We start from the raw sequence: 26,222 nt of genomic DNA, 5'->3' as shown, positions 1-26,222 counted from the left end.
GTGTGGCACGGGTTAGCCTAGTTGGTAGCTAGGAACGGTCGATAGGTGCAGGTGATTCTGTACGGATTGGACATACACGGTATTGTCTCGGGCATGTATTTTACGAAATAACAATTTTGCAACTTAAATCGATGTCAAAAGTGAGTCATTAAATGTACATATTGTATAAGTGCAACAGACATTCAAAAGTGCAACACATTTTAAGGATATTCATACCCTCGGAAGTAGTATGGTGGTTGCGTGAAAACGAGTAGCATCCACTGCACCACGGGCGTCAGCCACATTTTACCGGACCGCCGGTGCACTGTCAATGCCTTACTTACTTCCGAGCGCCCATGTTAGCAAGAACCAAGGGATAAGAGTGGTTCACAGGGCTATAAAGTAAGGTCAGCAAACTACAGTGATTTTATGGGTTTTTTTGTGTGTTTTACAGTTCATCGCTACATGGCCCATGATACGGTAAAAAGAAATGGAATAGTTCACCTCACAGCAAACTTGAACAGAACATCTTATTGTTGCATTTGTTGACAGAGTCAATTACCAGTAACTTAAATATAAAGGATATGGATACATGTTCGACCGAGCCCCCACAGATTTTGAAACTTCACATCAAATTGTCTCCAAGGTGCGGCTCTTTTACACTAACATCAAGGGCATAACAAACTTATCATTATAATGATGCATACTGGTGCCTGTTTCAGATTATAGAGTTCTGGCACGTTCTACACCACTGCTTTTGCAAGTAGTACACGGATCCCTGATCTCCATGCAGCGTGACGTGTGAACAGGGATAGAGAAAGAACATGTTTAGTTACGTGCCAGCAGCGCATCTCCTCCACCACCACCTCCCAGATCAATGCTTAGTCGTACTGCATCAGCCTGAAACCAGCTTCCGGCGCTCCTGCTATCAGTGGTGGAAAGCGACTTGGGAGAAGTGAGCCAAATTCGTTTTGTTTTCCATCCAAAAAAAAACTGAACTGTATTTTATTGAAAACATAAAGCGTAAACATGTGGCATTTGGAAATCGTCGAATGCCATTGATAAAACGATGAGAACATACGGTAATTATCAGAGAACAAAATATTATTTTATCAAGTATGATTTATATATGTGCATTTTATCGGAACTTTTGAATGGCCAATGACATGCAGTCGCGACAGTCATCGTTTCGATCTCTGTTGTCGGCTGTCGTATGTTTAGCTAACGAAACACAGCTTTTATTTACCATTCACATTTTATCGGAACTGTATGCAGGATCATTTGGACTGAATTTGACATGTACGTTTGAGTGTTTTTCGATATTGTACAATGTACGTTTGACTGTTTGCCGTTATTGATGTCTTTCCATGTGACCATTTTGCTAAAAGAATAAGGGGCCTACGGACCATTCGATATGCGGTCGAATGCTGTTCTTTTGAGTTATATCCCCATATGGCATATCATACTTCACATCGTTATAGCGTTCACAGAAATGGCGATGATGATAAATGATGCAATGTTTTGCAACAATATATCATAACATCCAATCTAGATGGGTGGTTTTACTCGGAACAGAACTAATAGGGGACATAGCTTCCAATACAGATCGAGAGGTTCCCGGTTCGAACCAGGGTGTCCCATTCAGTATTTACTTATGACAAACATTTTACAGAAAATAGAAAGTTTACGAAATTCTACAGTGTTCATACGAACTACCTTTTGGCTGATTTATGATCAGTACACCACAAATTGTTACAGTAATTTGTTAACAAAATAATTGATTGAGGAGTCGTTATTGAGATGTACTGTAGTACGCAATTTCAATGCGGTTCCTTTCAAACCATTTCGTTAAAACTATAAGGGGACACCCGGGTTCGAACCGGGGACCTCTCGATCTGCAGTCGAATGCTCTACCACTGAGCTATATCCCCATATAAAATTCTTTTCTACAATGTTATTCTATAGACACCCTAAATATCATGTGTCGTCACATGTCATATAGATAAGATCCTCTGCAGCTGCTTCATATTTAGAAATATGTGATAGAAAACTACGTTTATAAGGGGATATAGCTCAGTGGTAGAGCATTCGACTGCAGATCGAGAGGTCCCCGGTTCGAACCCGGGTGTCCCCTGAAGTATATTTTTATGACGGTCACACTAAAGGTTACATATACATGCAAACACAGAAGCCCTATGCGACTTACTGCGTGCACGATATTCTGTGGTTTGGGGCGGTGTGGTTTAGCGTAGTTCGAATTCCGGAACGAGGTTGGGGAGGGCCCGGCCCAGCTACAAAGTCGCACGGGGGAGACTGCGAGCGAGGAGGCGTGCGAAAGCGGAACCTGCACTGGCAACAGGTGGTTCTTGGATTGGACATCCTCGGTTATGTCTCTTTCATGTATTCCATGCGAAATGAGAATTAACAAATTAAATCAGTGTAATCATCCTGCAACGAAACAGGCTTTCGATGTACTTCATGTACAGGCGCAATAGACTTGCAAAAGCGCAGTATAATTTAAGGCTATTCGTACCTTCGGGTGAAGTGTTCTGCTGAGTTTTGTGTTTACACGGAAACGAGGAGCTAGCATCTACTGCGCCACGGACGGCGGTCACCCTCTGCCACATTACCTTTGCTTTGTCCCTGCTCGCCCCGCTGCCGAGAGCCAATGTAAGCAAGCACTGTGTGGCGGATACTGATCCGCAGGGCTAAATAGTAAGGTCAGCAAACTACAGAGAATTTATGATTGTGTGTGTTTTATATTTCATCGCTACATGACCTATGAAACGGTAAAATATAGAATAGTTCACCTCCAAGCAATCTTGAACAGAACATCTCATTGTCATATTTATTATCTGTGTTAAACACCAGTAACTTTAATATAAAGACTTCGGATAAGAACACGACAGAGCCATTCCCTTCATATTTTTGTAACACCAGGGATTATGAAACTTAACATCTAATTGTCTGATTAGTGATTACAGTCACGTTATTGTTTTCAATTATTAGCAGTTTTCCCAAGCGCGTTGTACTTCAGTGATCTGCATGAGGCGGCACGGCGGAGGTCAGATGATAGCGGACGCGGACGTTTCGGAGTGCCACGAAGACGAACGTGCTAAGGAAGCAAAGCCATGCACGGAGGTGGAGTGCGGAAATGTCTGGTTTAAAACGATCTGGTCTGAGGTATCTAGTATTGCGTGTATTACGACCGGAGTTCATTTCGAGGATTACCACACTAAATATGGATTTAAAATGTATCATATACGTGGAGCTTCCGGAATGTCAAAAGCAAATTGTTGTTCGATTTATTTGAACTTAAAACTTGCATTAAAGTGCAAAATAGTACTTGAAAAGGGTATTCTAAAAGTAATATTTAAAGGCTACCGAAAAACAACAAAAACATTTTTTTCTTTGGTGACAAGTATGTATTTAGACCAGGGTCTTTCGGTGTAGGTCTTGAGTGGACCAGGAGGAACATGGCTGAGTGTTGCAGTTCTGGGACTCCAGACGCTGGTCCCTGTCCGTAAACTTGTCAGGGACGGCCGTGTCCTTAGCCATACATCGCACTGCTCGCGGTTGTAGACCACCTCCACAAGGTTTCCAGCACTAACCCGATGAAATCTTCGTGTCTGGTGTCAGGAGGCGGCTGCGGGAACCCAAAACCTTAACTGCAGGATGATGTTGAACGCAAACCTCTGTCACTACCCATACACAACTAATGGTTACTTTTGTTAATGTGATAAATTACAAGAGAAAGTTACGGCCCGGACACGACAGCCTATACTCCATGTACTTATATGTAGCATGCCATTGCGAATAATCACTAAGTGTGACCTTCAACTTCAAGAGGTAAGGACATATATGGGTCTTGCACACGACACGTCGTCTTGGTATGTTGAACACATGTGGCAAGTCATTTTAAAATCAGTCCATACAAGAGAAAGTTATCACCCGGACACAACAACCTAAACTCTATGTCCTTATATATGCAGCATTCCATTGTTAATAACACTTAGTGTGACCTTGACCTTAAAGGTAGGGACACGGGTCTTGCACGCGACCATTCGCCTTGATATGTCAAACACATGTGGCAAGTCATTTTAAATTATGTCCATACAAGAGAAAGTTACAACCCGGACACGACAACGTATACTCTATGTCCTTATATGCATTGTGAACAAAGACCTAGGTGTGACCTTGACCTTAGAGGGGGGGGGACACAGGTCTTGCACGCGACACGTCGTCTTAGTATGTAAAACACACGTGGCAAGTTATTTTAGAATATGTCCATACAAGAGAGAGTTACAGCCCGGACATGATAACTTATACTCTATGTACTTATATGCAGCATTCCAATGTGAATAAACACTTAGTGTGACTTTGACCTTAGAGGTAAGGACACGGGTCTTGCACACGACACGTCGTCTTGGTATGTCGAACACATGTGGCAAGTCATTTTAAAATCTGTTCATACAAGAGAAAGTTAGAGCACGGACACGAGTTATTGAGCCAGACACACGGACGGACAGCCGGTGCGATTTTAATATGCCCACCTTCGGGGCATAAAAACATACTGGTCAAACATGTTGCCTGGATAATCACTGACATGACTTGTCACAGTTGCCTGCACACTGACAGGACTTGTCACAGTTTCCTGCACACTGACAGGACTCAAGGTGATTGACTGCACACTGACAGGATTTTGTACAGTTGACTGCACACTGACAGGTTTCTGTTCAGTTGCCTGCACACTGACAGGACTTGATGATGGACTGCATACTGACAGAATTTGATTCTCACCTGCACACTGACAGGACTTTGTTAAGTTGCCTGCACACCACACTAACAGGACTTGATAATTGACTGCACACTGACAGCACTTGGTACAGATACCTTCAAACTGACGGCAACAACAACAACAACAACAAAAACCATTTTGTTGTTGTTGTTGTTGATCAATTGTGACCCCTTGTTGTATTTTTGTAGAGGGACACCCAAGGTAGCTTCCTGTGAAGTTTCATTGAATTTGGCCATGTAGTTCCAGAGGAGATGTTTTTAAGCAAGTGTTGACGGATGAAGGAACTGACTTACGGACAAATGGTTATGGGGAGGTAACTTAATAAACATGCATGATTCAATTTTCAAAATGATTTGGGAATTTCGCTTTTCATTTGACTGCAAAGATTCTTTTAACACAAATTTTGTTATTTTTGTTCTTGTTGTTTATAGCTGGGAGTAGGTAGATGTCTCAGTTTATAAGTAAACTTATTCCAGCGTTGTTTTATAAAAATCTCTATTGATTAGTCCTATACGTACATGTATAGATATACACCCAAAAATAGCTCAGTCTGATAGTCTTGTTCTGGTTTTTCAATTTCACTGTATGTCATCCAAGCACCAGGCCCCAATTTCTCCAAACTTCTTAAGCTTAAGCCAGACTTAAGTCGCTTATTTCAGTTAAACAAAATACATACTGAAAATGGATTTTGATAATTGAAAAATGGTTTATTCTGATAATCATAAGATTATTCCTACATAATTTCTAAAAATTCTTGAAGAAGTTAATATAACACATTTTACAGAACAACAAAAAAGGTGAGATTAACTTAATCCTGTTATAAGTTATCGAGAAATTGGGGCCTAAGTTTCTATAATGTTAAGGTGTTTAGGCCGAAAATGGCATTCTTTAAGGTCTTTCAACTAAACCTGGACTCAAAATGGCATTTTACCATTCATGTAAACTATATAACATTACATGGGTTAAAAGGGTTACTTTTTATTTTCCCATTTATTTTCAACATAGATCATATTTACATAATATGTCAAGAACACACACACACACACACGCACACGCACACACACACACACGCACACACAGAGTTTGTGTTAATATACAAAATATTTCTTTCATTGATTCACATTGAAAAATATGTTGATTTCATACATAATCAGTTAGCAGATCATTTGTAAAGTAGTAGTGCATGATCATTGTGAATTTATTTCACCAATATTTTTAGTTTCATTGTGTACACAAATATTGCAAAAGTTTTATTTTGTTATGTTTTTTTTTATTATTTTGTCATGGCAAATATCCGTAAGAATACACTGTTAACTAATGGACCCAAGTCACTAAGACATACATTAAACAGCCGTTAACAATCAATAGACATGCTTTTTTTGCAGAAAGGAAAGTTTAAGTTATTATGCAATTTCTTAACATCAAAACATGGCTCCATTGGGTTACAGAGATATGCCCAATATTCAGTCATTTTAATGAAAAACAAAAGAAGAAAGCCCTTTATACACAGGCAACCCCTCCTAAAGTTTGTTCATGGGTTTAAAATACCACATGTCATACATAACACAGTACTTTTATCATTCCAATAGGCATCCCAGTTGACATGCATTACTACAGCGGGCAGTGTTGAACCCATCTGGGAAAGGGAATAGTGTCCTTGATGTTGTGGATACCAAGAAGACACTGTAGGTAACGCTCAAACCCGAGCCCAAAGCCTCCATGTGGCACCGAACCAAACTGGCGAAGCTCAAGGTACCTGGATACATTAAAGAAAATGTTTCTGTTTGGTTCACTTGTCAAGCATAAACTGTACAATCTATTTTTTATAATAATTAAATAAAATTATAATTAGTATACCAATAAAATTACAACCAAATTCGTTGAATTGATGTCTTCCACCAAAAGTAGCATTGGAAATCATGTATTGGTGAAATATTCCCACAAAAACATGCAATACGGCTGCAGAGTGATGGACTCTTGAAAATTGATATAAGATATGAGTTTGTTTTCAACTGTTTGAATATCATACCCAGTATATCGTGTAGTATAAATTTAATGTAGATTTGACCTAGTAACCTAGAATTTGACCCTACATTACCAAGTTTCAAACTAATAAAAGATTTCATCTTGGCCAGATTGGATCCAAAACATTGCAAAAAATAGCCTCTAGTGCATTTCTAAAGTTTTTGAAAGAGTTGACCTAGTGACCTAGTTTTTGACTCCATGTGACCTAGTTTCAAACCAAGTCAAGATTTCATCAAGGCAAGTTCTGATTAAGTTTCATGAAGATTGGAGTGGATATAATGTCTCTGTTTGTTCACAAGTTTTCTTTAAGATTTAACCTAATGGCCTTGTTTTTGATACATTTTGACCAAGTTTGAACATTATCTGACCAATCCTTACCAAAATATTGTTCCAGAAAGAACAAATATGACTGGCGGATAGATGGACGAAATGACGAACGGCGGGCAACGCCAAAAAAATATTCATCTCCTGAAACCTTTAGTTAGGTGGATGATAATAAGTAATAGTTTTTCTATTATGTAATTATTTTGATGCTCAGCCAGCCTACATAAAATTTAAAAGAAAAAAAAAAGTCAAAATCTTCATTAGCAGAATTCAAACTACTTGAAACTGTATAAATGCAGAGTGAAAACTCAATCTTGAAATTATGTCCAACTAATGACACGACCTAGTCAGACAATATGGGGTTGTTTTCTACACTAGTGGTATCATTGTGTAAGTTTGAGGTTGTCCAGGTGTCAACAGAGAATGTCATGTCCCTCCTCATCAAGGCTACCCCCACAAAGCTAACCTGCAGGAAGATCATGAAGGTCCCTCTACCCAGAAACATTTCTCACTTACCAGTGATATGGTTGTGTCAGGCCCAGGTTGTCCAGACTTGGTCGGAGGATGTCATGCCTCTCCTCTCTCAGGCTCCCCCCACAAAGCTCACCCACCCCAGGAACCAACAAGTCTACTGCTCCAACCTACATAGACATGGATGATGTAATCATGTTCAACAAAGAGTACAATTTCAGTAAGCAGCACTTAAAACAAAGGCAGAAACAGGTATGAGTGACATGAAATTTATTATGTCAAGTGCCATAACTCTTGTCATATTCAACCCATAATCCAAACAATTTACAAATTTACAATCCCACCACACAATTTGACAATAAGGGTTTACACACATGACACAAGATTTCGAAGCCCATTTTCAACCAACCCAGGAGGCCATAACTTCTTGCTAAGTGAAATGGCAAGCAAAACATTTAAAGTGGTAAACAAAATATCTATTAAGCTAAATAAATATAAGAACAATAATTTTGCCAATACATTTGACTCAACAGTTATGAATGGACTAAGAGATTGAGGGATAAATGGTCAGAGGAACAGAGAATTTTTTTTGAGGATCATTGACAAATCAAAATGTGAATGCAATTATAAAGTTTTGTAAGTACATATGTAATAATTTTTGTGATTCATGTGACACAAACTTTTTCAGACTGTTTGTCAATATCAAAGCAAAAAGTATGTCAGGGAAGTGCATAAACCTACCGCACAATAACTTTGCATAACCATCCAGATTTTGACAATATCAAAATTGAGCACAAGGAAATTCTAGACGATCAAATTTCGATTTTTTGTTCAAAACTTTCACATTTAACACAACAATCCTAACTTTGGAATTTCCAAGTATAAAAATCTCTGAAAAGGAAAAACAAAATAACATACTATTCGTTTCTAGTGTTTGACACCACAACTGAATATGGGTTTTCAACAAATAAAACGCTCAAATATTCACCCGACAGGATATAATTTATTAGAAAGTTATTTTAGGCAAAAAACATTTAAATAACTAAGACTAACTGTAGCATGGTCCTCATTTTGCCTGCAGTAGAAAGGCTTTATTTCTGTGGGAAAATCAGTCACAAATACTGGAACATTTCCACAATGCTTCACCAAAAACTTCTCATGTTCCTTCGACAAGTCGCAGCCCCACTGAAATGTGTGAACATACTTTTCAAATGAGCTGCCTTATGGTCACATAAAAAACTGTTTCCTGTATACGCCAATCATTAAAATTTACTTTTAAACTGGTTTGTTTGCAGACCTTTTCAGTGGATCAGTAGGTTGCCACTTTCGTGACTGAGTGATATGACGTAAGTCACGTAACATTAAACAAGAAAAAACATGCAGCACAGAAATCATTTTGATATGTCTTTGTTGTGTTTGTACATGTATTTAACAATAATTTCTTCACGATCGGATACCCCCTATACACTACTGCACTCTGCTTCTTTGTGAACCATTGTTAAGAAAATCACATAATCATGAACAATATATGAGTCAGTTTCAGTGTTTCCCCATGAAACCAATGCAGATATATGCTCAGACACTAATACTACTGTTTTCCCATTGAAAAAAAAGTATTCTTCAGAGGGCTTGAATTGAACTCAGTCTGCCAGATCACTACACATTTCAAAACAGACACTTACACCTAGACCACACACCTGTTGAGACAACTGACAATATAGGGTTATTGAAGAGTATTTAATTGTAACATGTGATTTCATTAAAAAAAGAGTAGTCTTCCCTGCCTCATGCATAATCATTAAAACCAGCTTTCGTCAGTCAATTTTCCCACTGTATGTATGAAGTGTAACAGAAGTAGTACTGTGGTTGCAGACAATGTAATTTCTTATAACAGGAAGTTCATAAAAAGTGTTTTGAAGTGTTAAATATTTGGAAAAAAATAACAGCTAGAACAGAAAACAGTTATACTACCTTTGGAGATTCTTTAAAGTTGTCCTTTTTATTTTCTAAAATTTTGATTGCATCTGAATATGACATTCTGAAAAAGAAAAAGACCACTTATTTACACTATACAAAAATTGAGGCAGGTAACTCTGGTATAAACAAGAGAACAGAAGCAGAATCTGATGAACCCTCCATTTCTTTTTACCCTCTATAAATTGTGTAGTCTATAAATGATATTACCGTATTTTTTTCGAGAGAAACCCCTGTGGATGTACCTAAAATATGTCTAATTGAGCATTGATAAACCATAGATACATGACAAAGGCCTTATTGAGCATTTACAAACCAACTGGTTACTAATAAAGGCATTATTGAGCAATGATAAACAAACAGTACCAGACAAAGGCCTTAATGAGCAATAATAAACTAAAGACACATGACAAAGGCCTTATTGATTAGTGGTAAACAACAGTACGAGTTGTCGTACCTGACAAAGGCCTTAATGAGCAGTGATAAACCACAGGTACCTGACACAGGTCTTATTTAGCATTTTCAAACCAACAGTAGCTGACCAAGGCGCTTTTGAGCAGCGATAAAGTACAGGAATCTAACATTGGCTTTATTGAGCACTGATAAACCACAGATACATGACAAAGACCTTATTGATCAGTGATAAACTACAGGTACCTAACATTGGCCTAATTGAGCAGCGATAAACCGCAGATACCTTACATTGGCCTTATTGAGCAGCAATAAACCGCAGATATCTTACATTGGCCTTGTTGAGCACCGATAAACCGCAGATACCTTGCATTGGCCTTATTGAGCAGCGATAAAATGCAGATACCTTACATTGGCCTCGTTGAGCAGCGATAAACCGCAGATACCTCACATTGGCCTTATTGTACAGCGATAAACCAAAGATACCTAACATTGGCCTTATTGAGCAGCGATAAACAACAGATACCTAACATTGCCCTTATTAAGCAGTGATAAACCGCAGATACCTTACATTGGCCTTATTGAGCAGCAATAAACCGCAGATACCTTACATTGGCCTTGTTGAGCAGCGATAAACCACAGATACCTTACATTGGCCTTATTGTACAGCGATAAACCAAAGATACCTAACATTGGCCTTATTGAGCAGCGATAAACAACAGATACCTAACATTGTTCTTATTGAGCAGCAATAAACCACAGATACCTAACATTGGCATTATTGAGCAGCGATAAACCACAGATACCTAACATTGGCCTTATTGAGCAGTGACAAACCACAGGTGCCTAGCACAGTGCTTTTGAGCAGTGATAAACCAGTGGTACCTGGGCCTAAAAAAAAATACATTTGGTTCGGGTTACCCGACCCTACCAACGGAATAGGCGCCGACCCTACCGTTTTTTTTTAATTGCTTTTTAATATTAAGTTTAAACCTTAAATGCTTGTACAGAAGATAGCTTTTACACCATTCTCCAATGATGAAAATTATATTCTTATATAAAACCTAATAAAAAAAATAATAATAAAAAGCCTACCTACCCTACCTATTTTTTTAAAGGATGTAACCCTAACCAAACAATTTTTTTTTAGGCCCTGGATTAGGGCTTATTGAACAGTGAAAAACCAATGGTACCTGATATAGGTCTTATTAAGCAGTCTGTTGACAATGTCGGACTGGTCGCTGACTTGGCTGTGTTTCCACAGGTCCTCAACCTCTCCCTCATGGCTGTCCAGTACTGACTGGGTCATGGACTTCACCAAACCCTCCATCACCTGCAGAGATGAAATGAGTTAAGTCAAATTAATGAATATGATATATGCTGTTAGGCATGATTTGAAATCTTATTTCCAAAAAACTCAGATTGAAGCAGAATTTATAAACTCCATTTTTGGTTGTAAAAGTTCAGTCATAAACTACAAAATCCAAGCTACATATTACAATGTACTTGTATCATGTTTTATGTAAGCATATCATGGTATCCTCAGCTTTTTGGTTATAACTAGATGGCTAGGCACAAAGGGAAAAACAAAATACCAACAATTAGCTACCGGTAGATTTAGGCTTTACTGAAAATAATGTCAAGTATCTAATTCACAAAAAAATAGAAAGAAAATAATGAAATACATGTTATCTTTGTGACAGTGTCCCATATTACAGAAACATTTCACCTGCAGTATACACTCCATTGACTGTGTAAATGCTACTTCTGCCTCTATCATGTAGAACTCTGCCAGATGATGGCGACCCGGAGACTTCTCCGCCCTAAATGTTGGCCCAAAACTGTACGCCTTCAAAAATGAACTGAAACATGCAGAGATTCATACATACATTTAAATTGTGGTACTTCACTGTAAATTAAATACAATCTCCCCTTATATCACCACACAGAATAAAGATAAGCAGATCCTTGAAATGTCATACGCAATATTATATTTTGGCTAGTACATCATGGTATTCATTTCTAAAGACAAAAATATTATATTATACAAAGTCTGTAATGTTTTCTTTGATTTATCTTCTGATCAAAGTCAGTGCATTGTGCTTGCCTTTATGCCAACAAAGAAATAAATACACCTTCAATTTCACTACATTTTATTTAATTCCATTCTACTATATTGTAATGTAGAGATACCCTGTGATGACCTCCAGGTGGAGCTGTCCAGACACGGTCAGGTAGGTGGGGCTGTTGAAGAAATGACCTGGACCATCACTGCCTCCAGCACCAGGTTTAAGCTCCTCACCTGTCTGCATAGAGCCATATAATATAATACCTTGTATGTGTACATGAGATGTACAGAGAAGGGAGGCAATGTAGTAATGCAACGTAATAGCTTTATATCACGCCTCCATTATAAATGACGCAATGCCATTAGTCCAGGACTGGTCACGCGATGACCCCGTATTTTTCCTGCTTTTTTCCGAATCCGATGAATAAATGAATCATTTCAACATGTATACAGGTCGTCGACGTGATATTCAAGTTACGGGGTTAGTAGGTGACCCAATATGGGATATATGGGGTGCAGGAAACCATATTCGGTATACTCATCAGATATGGTTTCCTTTGCCCTGTATATCCCATATCGGGTCACCTACTAACCCCATAACTTATAATATTAGTTCCAGGATGAGACAAAATCTTTTCAAACCTTCAAAGGCAATTTATTAAGTTCAAAAGGCATTCTCAATTATTTTTCATGTATATCCAACAATAAACCATTCAATCAGAGGTAAGATACTTCATACTTATGGTACCTTGATGGAAAACGTTTCCCCGGCACCTTCACAATCTACAGACGTGGTTATTGGCGTGTGCACAAACAAGAAATGATTGTCCTGAAAATGTATTATTTGTACAACAACTTCTTAAAAGAAAGGATACTTTGTGTAAACAATGCTCATAACGTAAAACTGACCGTTTGACTGACTGATCAATAACAGTTATGACAGTGCTTTTTGCATCTCAAAGCTATTTATTTGATATTACCTACTGTTGTTTGCAAACACACTTAGTAAAATATGCTTGTCAATGAGTTAAACAAAGAAAGGTCAAAATTTCTTTTTACATTTGTACAACACTGATAGCAGATTTGAGAAGGCAATTTCATGTCTTTAAGCTGTTTGGTCTGTTATTTGTGAGAATGTCATTCAAAGCATTCATTAACTTGAATGGTAAAAGTGATAACAATGTATACACAACATGTATATGCATACTCTGCAGGATTTTAGGGCACTTTTCTTATAGTTATAATATGTTCATTGTATACGTCAATCACTCATGGCGGCACGGCAGTAGCTTCTTCTTGATATGTGTGATTGACCAATAGGCTAAAATTATGCACATTGACATTCACTAGTTGGATTATTGCGGAGTATTATATTAGCCAATATTAGCTTCAAAATCAAAGTTTATTTTCAAACAGGTAAAGTTGTAAACACACAAAATACAGGCAAAAGTTTTGTATTTGATTTCATTGCATAGAAAGAATTCAGCGCAAGCTATAACAACATTGAAAATACTATGGAAAACCAGTGAAAACAAGAAGATGTGATCACTTACCAGAAAGTATTTATGTACAGCCATAGAGGCCGTACTTCTGATCCTGAGAAGTTTCTGGTGCAAGATTGTACGAGCCCGCAGATGGGGAAAGGCTCGCAACTGGTCTGCTGTGTACTCAGTTTTTGGCTTTATCGGGTACACCTACTTGTTATACATCCATATAAACAATTTTAAACCATTAGCTATATTACATGCAACATTGTCTTAATGTTATAAATGAATGTCTTTCTAATCTGATTTTAAAAATGACACAAAGATATCAAAATAGTTAAAGTGGAAATAGGGCCGGGGACTTTCTGATTTGGAAAAATGCGCCATATTGATTAAAATTGGGAACTCTAATTTTACCTAGAAATGAACAAGATTGCTTCGAAAAAAATAGACTTGAAAGTATGTGACAAAGTTTGTTTCTTATAGAAAACACTTATTCTTCCGAAAATGGTTGGGGTCAATTTTTATAAATAAAAATTGGGAATTACATTTTCACTTTTGGGAAAAAAGTATATGTTTAAGAATATGGAATGGGGCTGAAATTCGATCCCAAATGCGTCAGAAAATAAACACTGAGATGCCAATACATATTCATTATTCAACTCAAGTATAATTTTATTCTGTGTTATGAAACATAACGTGAATTAAATCAATTTGCCACAAATAGTTTGTGGTTTTTTTCCAATTTATTTTTGAATAATATGTTTGCTGTTTTCACGTCGGTAACAATTGCAAACTTCGGATGTCAGAAATAAATCAAACTCAAATGTGTTGGGATTGGTGATATATTTCTTTAATTCGGATGTGTCGAATGTTCGTTATCTCAACCTTTTTCCCTAGGTCGCGACAAAAGCAACATAATGAGTTTCGACTGTATTTAAAGTAGTTTTAAAATACACTGAGCTACACTCCTCACTTCAGAACTCATGTCACCCATAACACAATGTTAATGCACATGGAGTAATCACTAGATATAGACTAACTTCAGACTCACCTCATTATCACAGGGACCAACAATGCTGAGATGGTCAGCCTGGAGCTCTACTGCCTGTCCCCGCCCCTGACTTGGCACCAGGGACCCGCCCACCTCAACACTGCAGCCAGTGCACAGCTCTCTGAAGCAACATTTTGGTCTTATTTATCTAACAGGCATTAAATACAGTATATATGTACATGTATGTGTTAAAGTTTATATTACATGAACATATCATGCAAAATCTCCACCATGTTCAATGACTAACAAGAAATGCAATGTACAGAAATGTTCTTGTTAAAACTTTATATTATTGTGTTAATGAAATGAATACAGTATATAAGCACAACATGTGTCCTTCAAGTTCTAATAGTATTTTTCAGAAAATGATGACATGTACATGTTTATCTAGAAGTGTGATTTAAATCTGGCCAGTATTATTTAGTTTTATTAATTATGCTTTAGTCTTAAACTGTGGGAGTGTCACTATTAACAAAAACATAAAATAATGCATTTATTCACAAAATTGAAGTAGAAAATAATATTCAGCAAATACTCATGGCAAATCTGTGGGTCAGCAACAACTTGCAAGTGTTTGTCAGTGCTTCCATCATAGAGACTGCAAAACACAACATTCTTCTGTTTCCTTACATGCCGCAGCCAGCCCTGAAAATGTACATTAAAACACTATATCCAGTATAATATTAATTTGAGCATGTGCCACGGATTATCAACACATCAATCTCATACATGTATACATGCGACATGTGTGGTACTGCCTGAATTTACTTGCAATTGTCTTACACTGTATGGTGTTTTGTCAAACTGACTATGCAACAGAATGTGACTTTAGTCCTTTGTGACTATTCATAGCAATCTTTAATAGTGTTAGCTGCATTGTGACAATAACTTCATTGTTTCATATTTTATTTATTCAATGCCTACAGAATCCCAAATTAAATTTCTGAGATTGAAGCATGTTTAATCTCTGTGGGCATGGTTCAACCTTCACTGGACTTCTTAACATATTCTTAATATAAGAATTTCTTAGTGCAATTCAATTTGATTGATGTAGTGTGTACTTTTTCGAGGCTTAAAGGCATTAAACACCAGATAATTTAATTGCAAGAAAAAAGAAAATTTTACATAAAACTGATATCGTTGTATACAACACATTGAATCTTACTGATGTATCACATCGCCTACGGCACATGTATCTTTTGCAGTTTTTGCATATCATTCCAATTGAAATATACTTGGTTTATCTATCAAGAAAAATATATATCTGTACTAATCACACGATGTTCACATGCTAAATATACAATCTATAAACTGGGAAACCATTGTGCGCTAATTTAAATGGGTAAACTCAGCTGACACCAACAAAATATTATTTTAATTATGTAAAATGATGTATTATCGGCCTCATAATAGCTGGTATTAAAAATTCTAGGCTGTTTTGGGTAAATTATGTTTTTGCTGTTTTTTGGACTATCTGGTGTCTAGCCCCTTAAGCTCAGAGCACTCTACCTGCATGACAGGCTCCAGCATGCATTTATGCAGTAATGACAAGGTATGTTAGCAATTAAGTGATAGCCATAAAAGGTACTTGTAACAGAGGGCTGTTGTGCTAGCTGTTAAGCAACTAGAGGTACATGTATAGGTGTCCACCTCTCACCAAAGAGGATGTGGGTTCGATCCCCACTAGCGTAACTTTCTCATTGCCTTTTAAAATGGACATCAGAACTGGTTTCTACCCAGTTAACAAACTCGTGCATGATTCTATAAGCTATCTGCTTTCATCACAATTGAGCTATAAAAAAATGTTAATGTTTAGTATAGTGCAGACAGAAAACAATATATCAGTATTTAATATATTTAGTGTTTGAGCTAAGCAAGTGAGGTTATTGTTAAGTTTGTTGTATTACTGTGAACAATTTGGAAATACTTGATATACAGGTTTTTTTTAAAATTGTTCTTTTTTTTTAATGTTATTTTCTTGTTTGATTGTGAGGTCACATTTTTTTCAAAGTATTGGTCAGGAGTAGTAGTCAGGTTATATTTGATAAAAGAAGATATGTGTTAAGAGATACATAGATGTAGTGAAACTATTTTGGTAAAAGTAGATAAGTGTTAAGAAATACATTGATGTAGTGAGACAATACTTGGTTTACAGTAGATAAGTGTTAGGAGATACATAGATGTAGAGATGCTCAAGGCTGACAACAACTTAATAAGTAGGCTTTTATGATAACTTTGCACTGACAAATTTTATGTACATTTGTAATATTGTATTTATTGTTGTAATATGTTTGTATTGTTTTATGTTGTTTCCATGTATGTAATCGTGCATTCAGCTGTGGTCACTTAGTACTTATATTCATGCTATTTCCTATCCAGATATCTTATATTTTGTATTTTTTATATTTCAGGGCTTACGCTCACAATATTCCCTATAAACTAAAGAGCCCTCATACCAGACATATCAGTGTTATTAATAATAGATAAGCGCCCGGTAACAGGCTTATGACCAAATATCTTTGTAACAGACTGCACAAATTTCTATTTGCACCAGTCAGGGTTCGAATCTACGACCTTTCGCTCTGCAGGCCGACACTCTACCACGTCCCTATAAAAGCTAGCTCCATAGCGAGACAGTATAAGTGCAGTTATATACACATCGTTTGCACCTGGTTACACATTCCCCCTCCATTTTGAAATTCGTCCTCGAATTTCAGAGACAAAGGTCGATTTGCACAGACCTTGAGGCATATCATATAACATGGGTCCCTCGTTGGGCGCCAAATGTAACAGATTGCACAAATTGCTATGTGCACCTGTCGGGGGTTCGAACCCACGACCTTTCGCTCTGCAGGCGGACTCTCTACAGCGTCGCTATAAAAGCTAGCTCCATAGCGAGACAGTATAAGTGCCCTTATATACATATCGTTTGCACCCGGTTACATCTTAGATCCAGAATTTCAGTGATATCCGCCGTTGGGGGAAAAATCCCCCAGAATTTCGATCCATCCCCCAGTCTCCCGGCGGGAGATAAAAATCCCCCAAAATAATAAAAAATTCCCCTGAATTTTCAGCCTTTCTGATCAAATCCCCCTGAATGGTCTCTAATGGCTACCTCTATAGTGGAGAAGTATAAGTGCCGGTATATGCATATCAATTATCCGGTTCCATCAATGTCATCAGTATTATAATTCAGCTGTTGTGCACAATATTAATAATCAATGAATGTCTTACTGCTGAAGTAACTGGCTTCTTTTCAGCATGAAGGCTTACATTCAGTATCTCTTTAACTGTTCGTCTTACACTGTATGATCGGTGTAAGATAACTTGAAAGTTTTTTAATCTCAAGATTGTCAAAGCTATGGACGCTGACATGTTCCCGGTACGCAGTAAATGTTGTGTGTGTGTTTGTTGTTTATTTGATTTTGTCCATTTATGCATTTATTTAAAAATTATGTTAAACTATTATTTTAACAACCACCTTTTACGATTTTGTTTTCTTTATTAAAATGTTCGTCCCTTTTACTTTCTACTTTCATTTTGTATTTACTCCTTAAATAGGTCATGTGAGCAAAATGTCAACAATTTTTGTTTAATAAAATAAGTCAATGACATTTATCTAGAGCAACATGGGTTGTTGCGAAAGCTGTTTCGGAAATAAAGACAGCAATTTCCAGGTAATATTACTAAGGTCTTTTGATACATTTTTTTATTTTAGGATAGTGAAATGTTGCAATATTTCGGATACCTTTTTTGTTATCTTAATTCGGATAATAGTTCAAAAAGGATGGGCGTAGATCAAAGGCGGTTTCATTATTTAGACTCCAAATAATGAAACCTTCTTTGATCCACCCCCACCCTTTTCCAACTGTAATCCTGCCATTCCCTAGATATTAAACTCATATCCCTTCTACTTATGGCATTACTTTCATGGTGTCGGCATGTCCGAAACTGCAAAAGCAGGCACAGCACTCCCCTGGAAGTTGGATGGATACACACAAATATTGTCTGCAGCTGATGGTACATTGATGAAGACTAATAGGGTGAATTTTGGTCAAGCGAACAATTAAACATCATAAAGTGGAGTTAATCCACTAAACGCACAAGAATTTCCTTATCAATTCATTTCATTAGTAAATGTAACTGACAATTGATCATTTAGAGCAAAATATAACTGGTATGCAGACTCTAACATTTTTTCTTGGTCTTATATAGTTGACTGTACAGTGTTGTTATTTGTATATTTTCAGGATGGTGGGCCCAGTGAAACTGACCGTTTAATAAATCCTGCTAATGGACAGGGAACTCCATCATCCTTTAGGTATGATTTCTAAATCCATTCCTTCAAAGAATATAAATATAACTAGATAAGGGGGAACATTAAAGCCATTTTAGACTCCATTTCAAGTCATCGTCTTGCCCCAGTTTCTCAAAAGGTCTCAAGTTTCCACTATATAAATTCTGTGTACATTTTGAATATTGAAAATGAAAAGGAATAAACTCCAGTTCCTACACATCTTGATTTGCATTTTTCTTCGTGGTTCAATTTAAACCAAATTGAGTTTGCCTAATTATTTAAAAAGTTATGAGCTGTTGAAGTGAATATGTATTTAAAAAAATGTTTTGTACTGGTTAAAAGAAATGACTTATACAACCCATCCCTGATCTGGATGATACAATATGGCCCAGATTTAAAGACAGTTCCGCCAAGAATAAAAGGCCATCTGCCGAACTTGATAATATTGCCTTGATTGGGGAAGATGTGTATAGGCCAAGATTAATGGACCATACTGCCCATATATCAATTTCGTTTTTAAATGTGGACTGTTTTGTCATTATATCTGAGCCATATAGTTAACCAATCTGGGCCACATTGTTGACAATGTTGACGAAGCATTTTTATAAAGTCTCCCTTTTTGAAAAAAAATCTTGTTTAAGATTACTTTGGAACTAAATGAAATACATGAACATACATATTGACACTTCCAGCGCATGTAGTTAATACTGTAACACAAGCATTTTGCGTGGTAATTTTTTTTTTACAGAGAACTGATAAAAAATTAGCACTGATGTTCATTTTGTATTTAGCACTTGTTTTGAGCATTTTTTTTATAGCACTTGTTTTGTGCAGCCCTGATAATCAGTAGTGGAGAGTAATCTTCTGGTACAGGAAGACACAAATTTAGTTCCTTCAAAATCATTTTGTAACCATTGCATGATTATTTTGTAGAGAAACCCAGGTGGTGCCAGCAGCTACTGTTCCACAGCCAGGAGGCGGAGATGAGGCATCAGTGCTGACAAGGATTCTCCACACAGTGTATGTCCTCACTCACTGTTCTGGTCCAACTTGTTTTTAAGGAAGCTTCATTTTGAAAAACGGTCAATTTGGCCCTAATTTTGTACCACCAAATTGTAAAGAATTAACTATATGAGCCACATCGCGGGATTTTGTGCCTTCAGACATACATTGGCTTTTATTATTTTATTGGGAATTTGAATTAAATGACATTTCGGGAAGCAATACTGAAAATTTCATGATGATATCACTTATATTGCTAAAGATACATGGTTACAAGTGGGACCATGTATTGCACTTTTAGAGTTCTAAAAGTACATACTAGTAATTAAAGTGATGTGCAACATTAATGTAACAATATTATAGCTAGAATAAAATTTTAGTTGTTTTCCTAGTACATAATCTTTATTAAACATAAATAAATTTGATGATTTATTTTTTAATTTTAAGTCATTTGGCCGTTTTCAATACTGTGAATGCAGGTAAAATAAGTCTGGTCAAAATCTGTGGTTGCTATGGAAACAAGAGTGAACTTAAGGTCATAAATCATTAAGAAATAGATGGGTCAATGACAGTCCTTTAAAAGAGAGAAGTTTGAAAGAAATTACTTCACATAGAAAAATTCATTACTTTTGGCATATTTTATCAATAGACGAAATAATTATGTATGAAGGGCCAAATTTGCGTGATGTAGGTTATATTATAATGAATGCGCAATCAAGATCCTGTGTTAGTGAACTGAAACCTTGAATAGCAACTTGTATCAAAAAGGAAATGAGACATAGCATGGTTGATGAACATGACCAAGCTCACATGTCCTAGACCTATTATATTTAGTACTTCTCAATAAGAATATTTTTTTAACTAATAAATAATTAACTAATAGACTAGTTATTGGCTATAAATATTATACAAATATTGGTATAGTAACGTCTTTGACATCAGTTGGACTTGGTTTCAAATGTTTTGTGATGTTTGAAACTTAGGACAGAGTAAACAAGCCTGGTGAACATTGGAGCCACAACGTTTTGTTAAGCATTGTTAAAGGCTCCACCGCATCTTCCGTTTAGGTGCCAGGACCTGAAAATGGAGGCAATGGTGAGTATGCTCTTTTTTTTGTTTTTAGAGATTTGTACACATGAAATTTAATAAACTTAATTCCACACAGGAATAACTATGTGTTGAATTTAATGTATTCAAAAAATGAATAAAAAGGTGATAAAAATAAAGTCTGATAATCTTTAACTTTGTTACTTGCCAATGTTTATGCTGTGGTGACATTGCACCCTAGTGGTGCAAATGTATTGTTACTAAGTAGAATAATATATGTGAAAAAAAACTTAAGTAAACTATTTAATGGAACAAAGTTAATAACTAATATTATTAATATTTTTAATTTACGACTGAGTATGGTAAACCACCATGCTTTGTCTTTAAGTAGCGAGTAACCTGTATTTCCAGAAAAATAATACAATTCAAGGCATATCTTTTTCCTAATATGTTGACATTAAATTTTGTGAAAATTAAGTTTTGTATAATTTTTTGACATACTTATATGAAAACCTCATGATTTTGTTTATATATTTTCAGGTTGATGTCTTTAAAGGGAAAGAGAAGACTGGGTCTATTCATGCCATTGGATAAATCACTCTGTCATACAAAATACACATTAAATACACCTCAACTAATTCAAAAATCTAAATTGCAAACAAATACTCAATTTTAAACGCCGTTTATCAAGCACCAAGTGAGCTTTAAATGTCGAAAATGCAGTGTGTTTTTAGCCATACTTCAAAAATATTTACAATAATATTAATAAAGTTAGTTGTTGTTTTTCTTGTTCAGTTAAATACGAACCAAAAAGTGTTTTTATGGTTACATTTCTTATTAAATTACAATTCATAAGCACCACAAGATATGTATTTGCACCATAACTATTCACAATCGAGCCTCAGTAAGTGCACCAAGTAGAGCACACGGAAGTTCTGAATTTGTAATGAGGCACCTTTAAAAGTTTGTCTTTTAAAAATCTGTCAGGCAGAATGATAACATTTCATGAAAATCAAGATTTTGATCTCGACAGTCTTGAACTCTTGCAAGTTTTGCAAATTCTAGATGATCAGATTTTGTTTTTTGTTCATAGCATTTACTATTAACACATCACAAAGTCATTTCAGTGTGGAACCACATGCTCAGATTTTTTAATTTCACGCAGATAAATCACTTAGAAGAAAAAAAAATAGACCATAATTGCTGTTCACCTCCATTTTCTAGTGCTTGGCACCACAACAGAAAATGCAACAGAGCATTTTCAACTCATAACGATACGTGGTTCCAATGTTCACCCAGCGGTGTAAATATACACCCACAAGAAGTATCCTTAATTAATTAGTTTTACTTATAGTAGTTACATTGATAATAAATGGATTTATTTGTTTGTTCTAAGTAAAACATGGTTAAGTATTACCATTCTGCCTTATTTTCAGAAACTTTATTGATGTGTCTGCTGTTGAAGGGAGAGGCTTGGAACAACATGAGTACCACGACAAGGCTAGACAGTATAGGTATTCAAATGACTTACAGTAATACTTAACCATCCATTTGTACATGCAGTTGATCACGAAAGTTGAATGTTATGAACAATACATGTAACCATTTGGCTTTTTACGTTTTGAAGTAAGTTATAAATATGTGTGATACAATTACAAACAGATTTCATACTGATCTATATCATTTAACTATTAAGCTTGTTTTCTTATAAAAAGTGAAGTACCACTCATAAACATAATAGAAATTATTTGGTTCTACTTCAGTAACAAGTTGAACATGGTGCTGGCCAGCTCTGGTAGGGGAAGCAAGTATCGAATGTCTCTGCCAAACGGTGTAACGGCTCCACAGATAGTCCTAGCATCACAGCCAGTCTCCCTGGCAGATATTGAATTGGTAGGCTCATTTTACTCTTTTGTATGTCCATCTTACCAAGACCTACTTTAAAGGTCCCTGGCCTTATAGTTTTGATTTGTTTATGTTATCTGCAAGTCTGAGCAAAAATGATACAAGGATCATTTTGTGCAGAGGTTTCAACTTTGTATGTAAGCCCATTAATGAGCCCAGCATCAGCTGATATATGAACAGATCTTGTTGAGTTGGACTGCAGTGCACATGAACCATAACTCTGTTGTTTTTCGAATTATTTCCCTGAGTTCATTTTAGATGGATGTTAAAAAAGCATAAAAAAATCGGGTTATAGATAGGCTTAAATCAGGGCAATTGGGTGTCATTAGCAATTTCTTGTTTTAGCTTTTTTTGCGTGTAAAAATATACCAGTGTGTTCATATCTTCACAAAACATGGTCTGAATATTTGTAAGACCTGTGTGAATATGGGTTATCTAGTATCCAAAACTAGGTTACAAGGTCAAATATTAAAAGAAGTTTTTGTGTTAAAGGTTCTTTTTTCTTTCACAAATTCATCAGTTTTCATCCAATCTATAAGAAACTTTATCAGAATATTTCTCTGCAGGATCAGTGTGAATATGGGTCATCTCCTGTGAAAATAATAGGTGAAGTGGAGGAAATAATGTACATAAATTCAAGAGTTTTTATATAATCTTCAAGACCATTAAGTCAGTATATCCTTTAGCATCATGATAATGACCAGTGTAAATTTGGCTGATCTTGGGTCATAAACAACGTCAGATCGGTATGAAAGTGTGTCAGCAGCATTTACATCTTCTTCTATAAACCTACATCCTGCTGCATAATTGCATTTGTCAAAATGAAAAGTCTGGTTTCCGCATCCCTTGTTATATGTTTTGACTGGAGCATAACTCCAAAAGTCTTTGGAGGTATTGACTTCAAAGTTCATATATAGATAGTAATTAGTGTTGAGAAGTTTAGTGCATAGGAACCATAACTCTGTTTTTGGTATCATTTTACTTGTTTTTGGCCCAGAGCATAACTCTAAAAGTCTTTGAGGTATTGACTTCAAATTTCATGTATAGATTTATCTTATTCAGTATAAGTGCATGTGTCTTTTATATTTCAAGAGTTATTGCCCTTGGTTCATATTTATACTTATTTTTTTTCTGGAGCTTTAATAACTCCAGTAGTCCTTCATTTTATTAAAACAAACTTGAAAAGTGAAATTGAATAAGAATGTGAGCTTTCTATTCGGGAGTTAGACCCTATCAGGGAGGATACCTGGTACATGGTTTTCAATAATAGCCTTGTCTTACAGATTACGATGGCTGCTAAGAGAGCGGCAGCGGCGGTCAATGATTTGAAGGTGGAGCACAAAGAAGACCTTGTTGTGCCGTTTGGGGTGCCCTGACGTCCCACGTGATCTATTAGTGTTTTAACATAATCTTCCAGTCAATATTTTTGTATAAAATAACACTGATTTACATCATGGTGAAAATAAGACACATATTGATGTCTTTTTGTCTATCTTTAGACGACTATAAATAATTGCTAGATTTTCATCCCACCTGGCCCCCATTTTTTTCTCCGCCCCTTAATTTTATTGACTCAAATAAAAATGTTGGACTAGGGTCTGTATTTGCGTAGCCGTCCGATACTGTCCTGGAACTGCCATTATTCATAGCTGTTGATGTATAACATTCACATGTAAAAAGGAGAATTGTTTTGATCATGTTCATGGTTCGTCCAGAAACACATGTATATGGTCCCTTATTCATTCATTAAAAGCATGGACTCCTATTCAATGGTGAAACAGTCATCTAAAAATTGAAAAATAATGATAAAATGTCACTCCCTGCCACCATTTTAAAACAAAAATGGATGAAAATCTGGAAATTTATTTATATTGGCCTTACCTTTTACAATTGGTTTAATTGTTATGTGTAAATGAAAAGGAAAAAACACATTTAGTTATGTTATAAAAATATTATAAGACAATTATGGTTAATCAATTTTTGGATTTATTTCATTGAATTTATACAATGTAGTAAAATATTTTATAAGAAAATTTATAATGTTATTTTTTTTGTTAATGTTTTATGTTGAAGGCATTTTAAACAATATCATCATTACATTTGTTTTAGTTTTCATGTGTACATGCCTATTATTATGACAGTCACATCTTTGTACATGGCTAATCTAGCTGACACTTGCTTCTTTGTAATGATGGAATTAAGTTAAGGATTATTAGATGATGTAGCGAAAGTTTCATGTATTTTTTGTGTTTTCTTCGCAAATACTCATTGTAAGTGTATTGCATTGCTTATTTTTGTGTTTCACATATAGACATGTGTGAAGCTCACATCACTTAACCTTATTTCTGCCATGTGTGATATTTTCTAGCAAATTGGGTTCAGAAAACAGGCTTGTAATGTAGAAATATGCATGTTAGTGAAACTGAGTGAAGTTTAGAATTTCCTTGTAGTTTTGAAATGACATATTGGCAAGGATTGCTTGTTATTTTTTGTGTCATAATTACAAACCTTCCATACTTAGTTATAAAAATGTGTATTTGTTTGTAAAAAGTTTTGTGAGAAACGCAATTACAGTGTGCATTGAACAATTAATTGATAGAAAATTAGCATATATTATATTGATTTATATATCATATGTTCATCAATAATACTTAAATAAAATATGTGATATAAAATGTTCTAAGCATAAAATGTAATGTGTGTTAACCCTTCCTTACAATGTTTAACACTAAAGCTAGTCCAGAAGTCCAAGACTCCCTTTTCTTCACCAGGAGTTCTAGATATCGCATCTCTCAGACTCTTTTGTGAATATGTCATCTTCTAGTCTTTTTAAGGGACTCACTCACGGGTTTTATGTTTATGGCAACATTTTCATTTTATTTTGTTTAAATAAGAAATCTTACTTATTTTTATGAACAAATACCAAACAGTGACTGGCTGATGATTAAATCAACATAATTTTGTAAAGCCTTAAGTCGTCGTTTTTTATCTGGAAAGTTAAGCATTTTCTGTCACATATTTAGATAATCTAATAAAAGAGCTTCATAAACTTATGATGGTTTTATCATTGTACCAAGCATTTCACATGCAATAATTATTATTCTGAGTTTGACCCTATAACACGTGAAGGAGTCCCTAAAAAGTGTGTTTGAAGTTAGATATTTGGCAAATTGCTTTAATATGTTAGGGTTATTAATTATAATTTTTATATATATCCCTGCTTTCTGTAGGGCTGTGATTTTTTTCTTAAACCGTTTGACTCCGTTGTGATGACTTAGACTCCTTACATTATCAAGAAGGAAATCCGACAGACTTCTTTCAAAAACAGTAAGTGTCTAACACTGTACATGTACCTCATGTTGTATGCGCGTTTCTGTATTGTG

The 26,222-nt window shown here is 35.8% G+C and overlaps 2 protein-coding genes and 2 non-coding genes across 5 annotated transcripts; 2 read left to right on the top strand and 2 right to left on the bottom strand.

Annotated features, from left to right (window-relative positions):
* Nucleotides 1–1,838: 1,838 nt before the first annotated feature.
* Nucleotides 1,839–1,910, bottom strand: Trnac-gca (transfer RNA cysteine (anticodon GCA)). The gene has a single exon. It is a non-coding gene; the product is annotated as a tRNA-Cys (tRNA).
* Nucleotides 1,911–2,041: 131 nt separating this feature from the next.
* Trnac-gca (transfer RNA cysteine (anticodon GCA)) lies at nucleotides 2,042–2,113 on the top strand. Its single transcript has one exon. It is a non-coding gene; the product is annotated as a tRNA-Cys (tRNA).
* A 3,646-nt stretch (nucleotides 2,114–5,759) lies between these two features.
* On the bottom strand, nucleotides 5,760–18,075 carry LOC128227321 (probable asparagine--tRNA ligase, mitochondrial). Of its 2 annotated transcripts, none has more exons than XM_052937727.1 (12): nucleotides 17,862–18,075; nucleotides 15,124–15,233; nucleotides 14,589–14,709; nucleotides 13,604–13,744; nucleotides 12,799–12,879; nucleotides 12,176–12,288; nucleotides 11,712–11,844; nucleotides 11,176–11,315; nucleotides 9,569–9,635; nucleotides 8,651–8,782; nucleotides 7,643–7,767; nucleotides 5,760–6,533 (listed from the first exon to the last, which is right to left on the bottom strand). In XM_052937727.1, the coding sequence occupies exons 1-12, from the start codon at nucleotides 18,027–18,029 to the stop codon at nucleotides 6,389–6,391; spliced, it is 1,476 nt and encodes a 491-aa protein (XP_052793687.1). In that variant the 5' UTR covers nucleotides 18,030–18,075; the 3' UTR covers nucleotides 5,760–6,388. The 2 variants fall into 2 exon arrangements, with proteins under 2 accessions (XP_052793687.1, XP_052793686.1); XM_052937726.1 differs by having other exon boundaries at nucleotides 17,823–17,989.
* Nucleotides 18,076–18,126: 51 nt separating this feature from the next.
* LOC128227324 (ragulator complex protein LAMTOR1-like) lies at nucleotides 18,127–25,517 on the top strand. Its single transcript, XM_052937731.1, has 6 exons — nucleotides 18,127–18,265; nucleotides 18,839–18,909; nucleotides 19,819–19,905; nucleotides 22,371–22,448; nucleotides 22,698–22,827; nucleotides 24,123–25,517. Exons 1-6 carry the CDS (start codon nucleotides 18,218–18,220, stop codon nucleotides 24,213–24,215), a joined length of 507 nt encoding a protein of 168 aa, XP_052793691.1. The 5' UTR covers nucleotides 18,127–18,217; the 3' UTR covers nucleotides 24,216–25,517.
* Nucleotides 25,518–26,222: the final 705 nt, after the last annotated feature.

This window comes from Mya arenaria, chromosome 3, assembly GCF_026914265.1.
Source record: "Mya arenaria isolate MELC-2E11 chromosome 3, ASM2691426v1".
Taxonomy (NCBI): domain Eukaryota; kingdom Metazoa; phylum Mollusca; class Bivalvia; order Myida; family Myidae; genus Mya; species Mya arenaria.
This window is presented reverse-complemented; position numbering and strand designations above follow the sequence as displayed.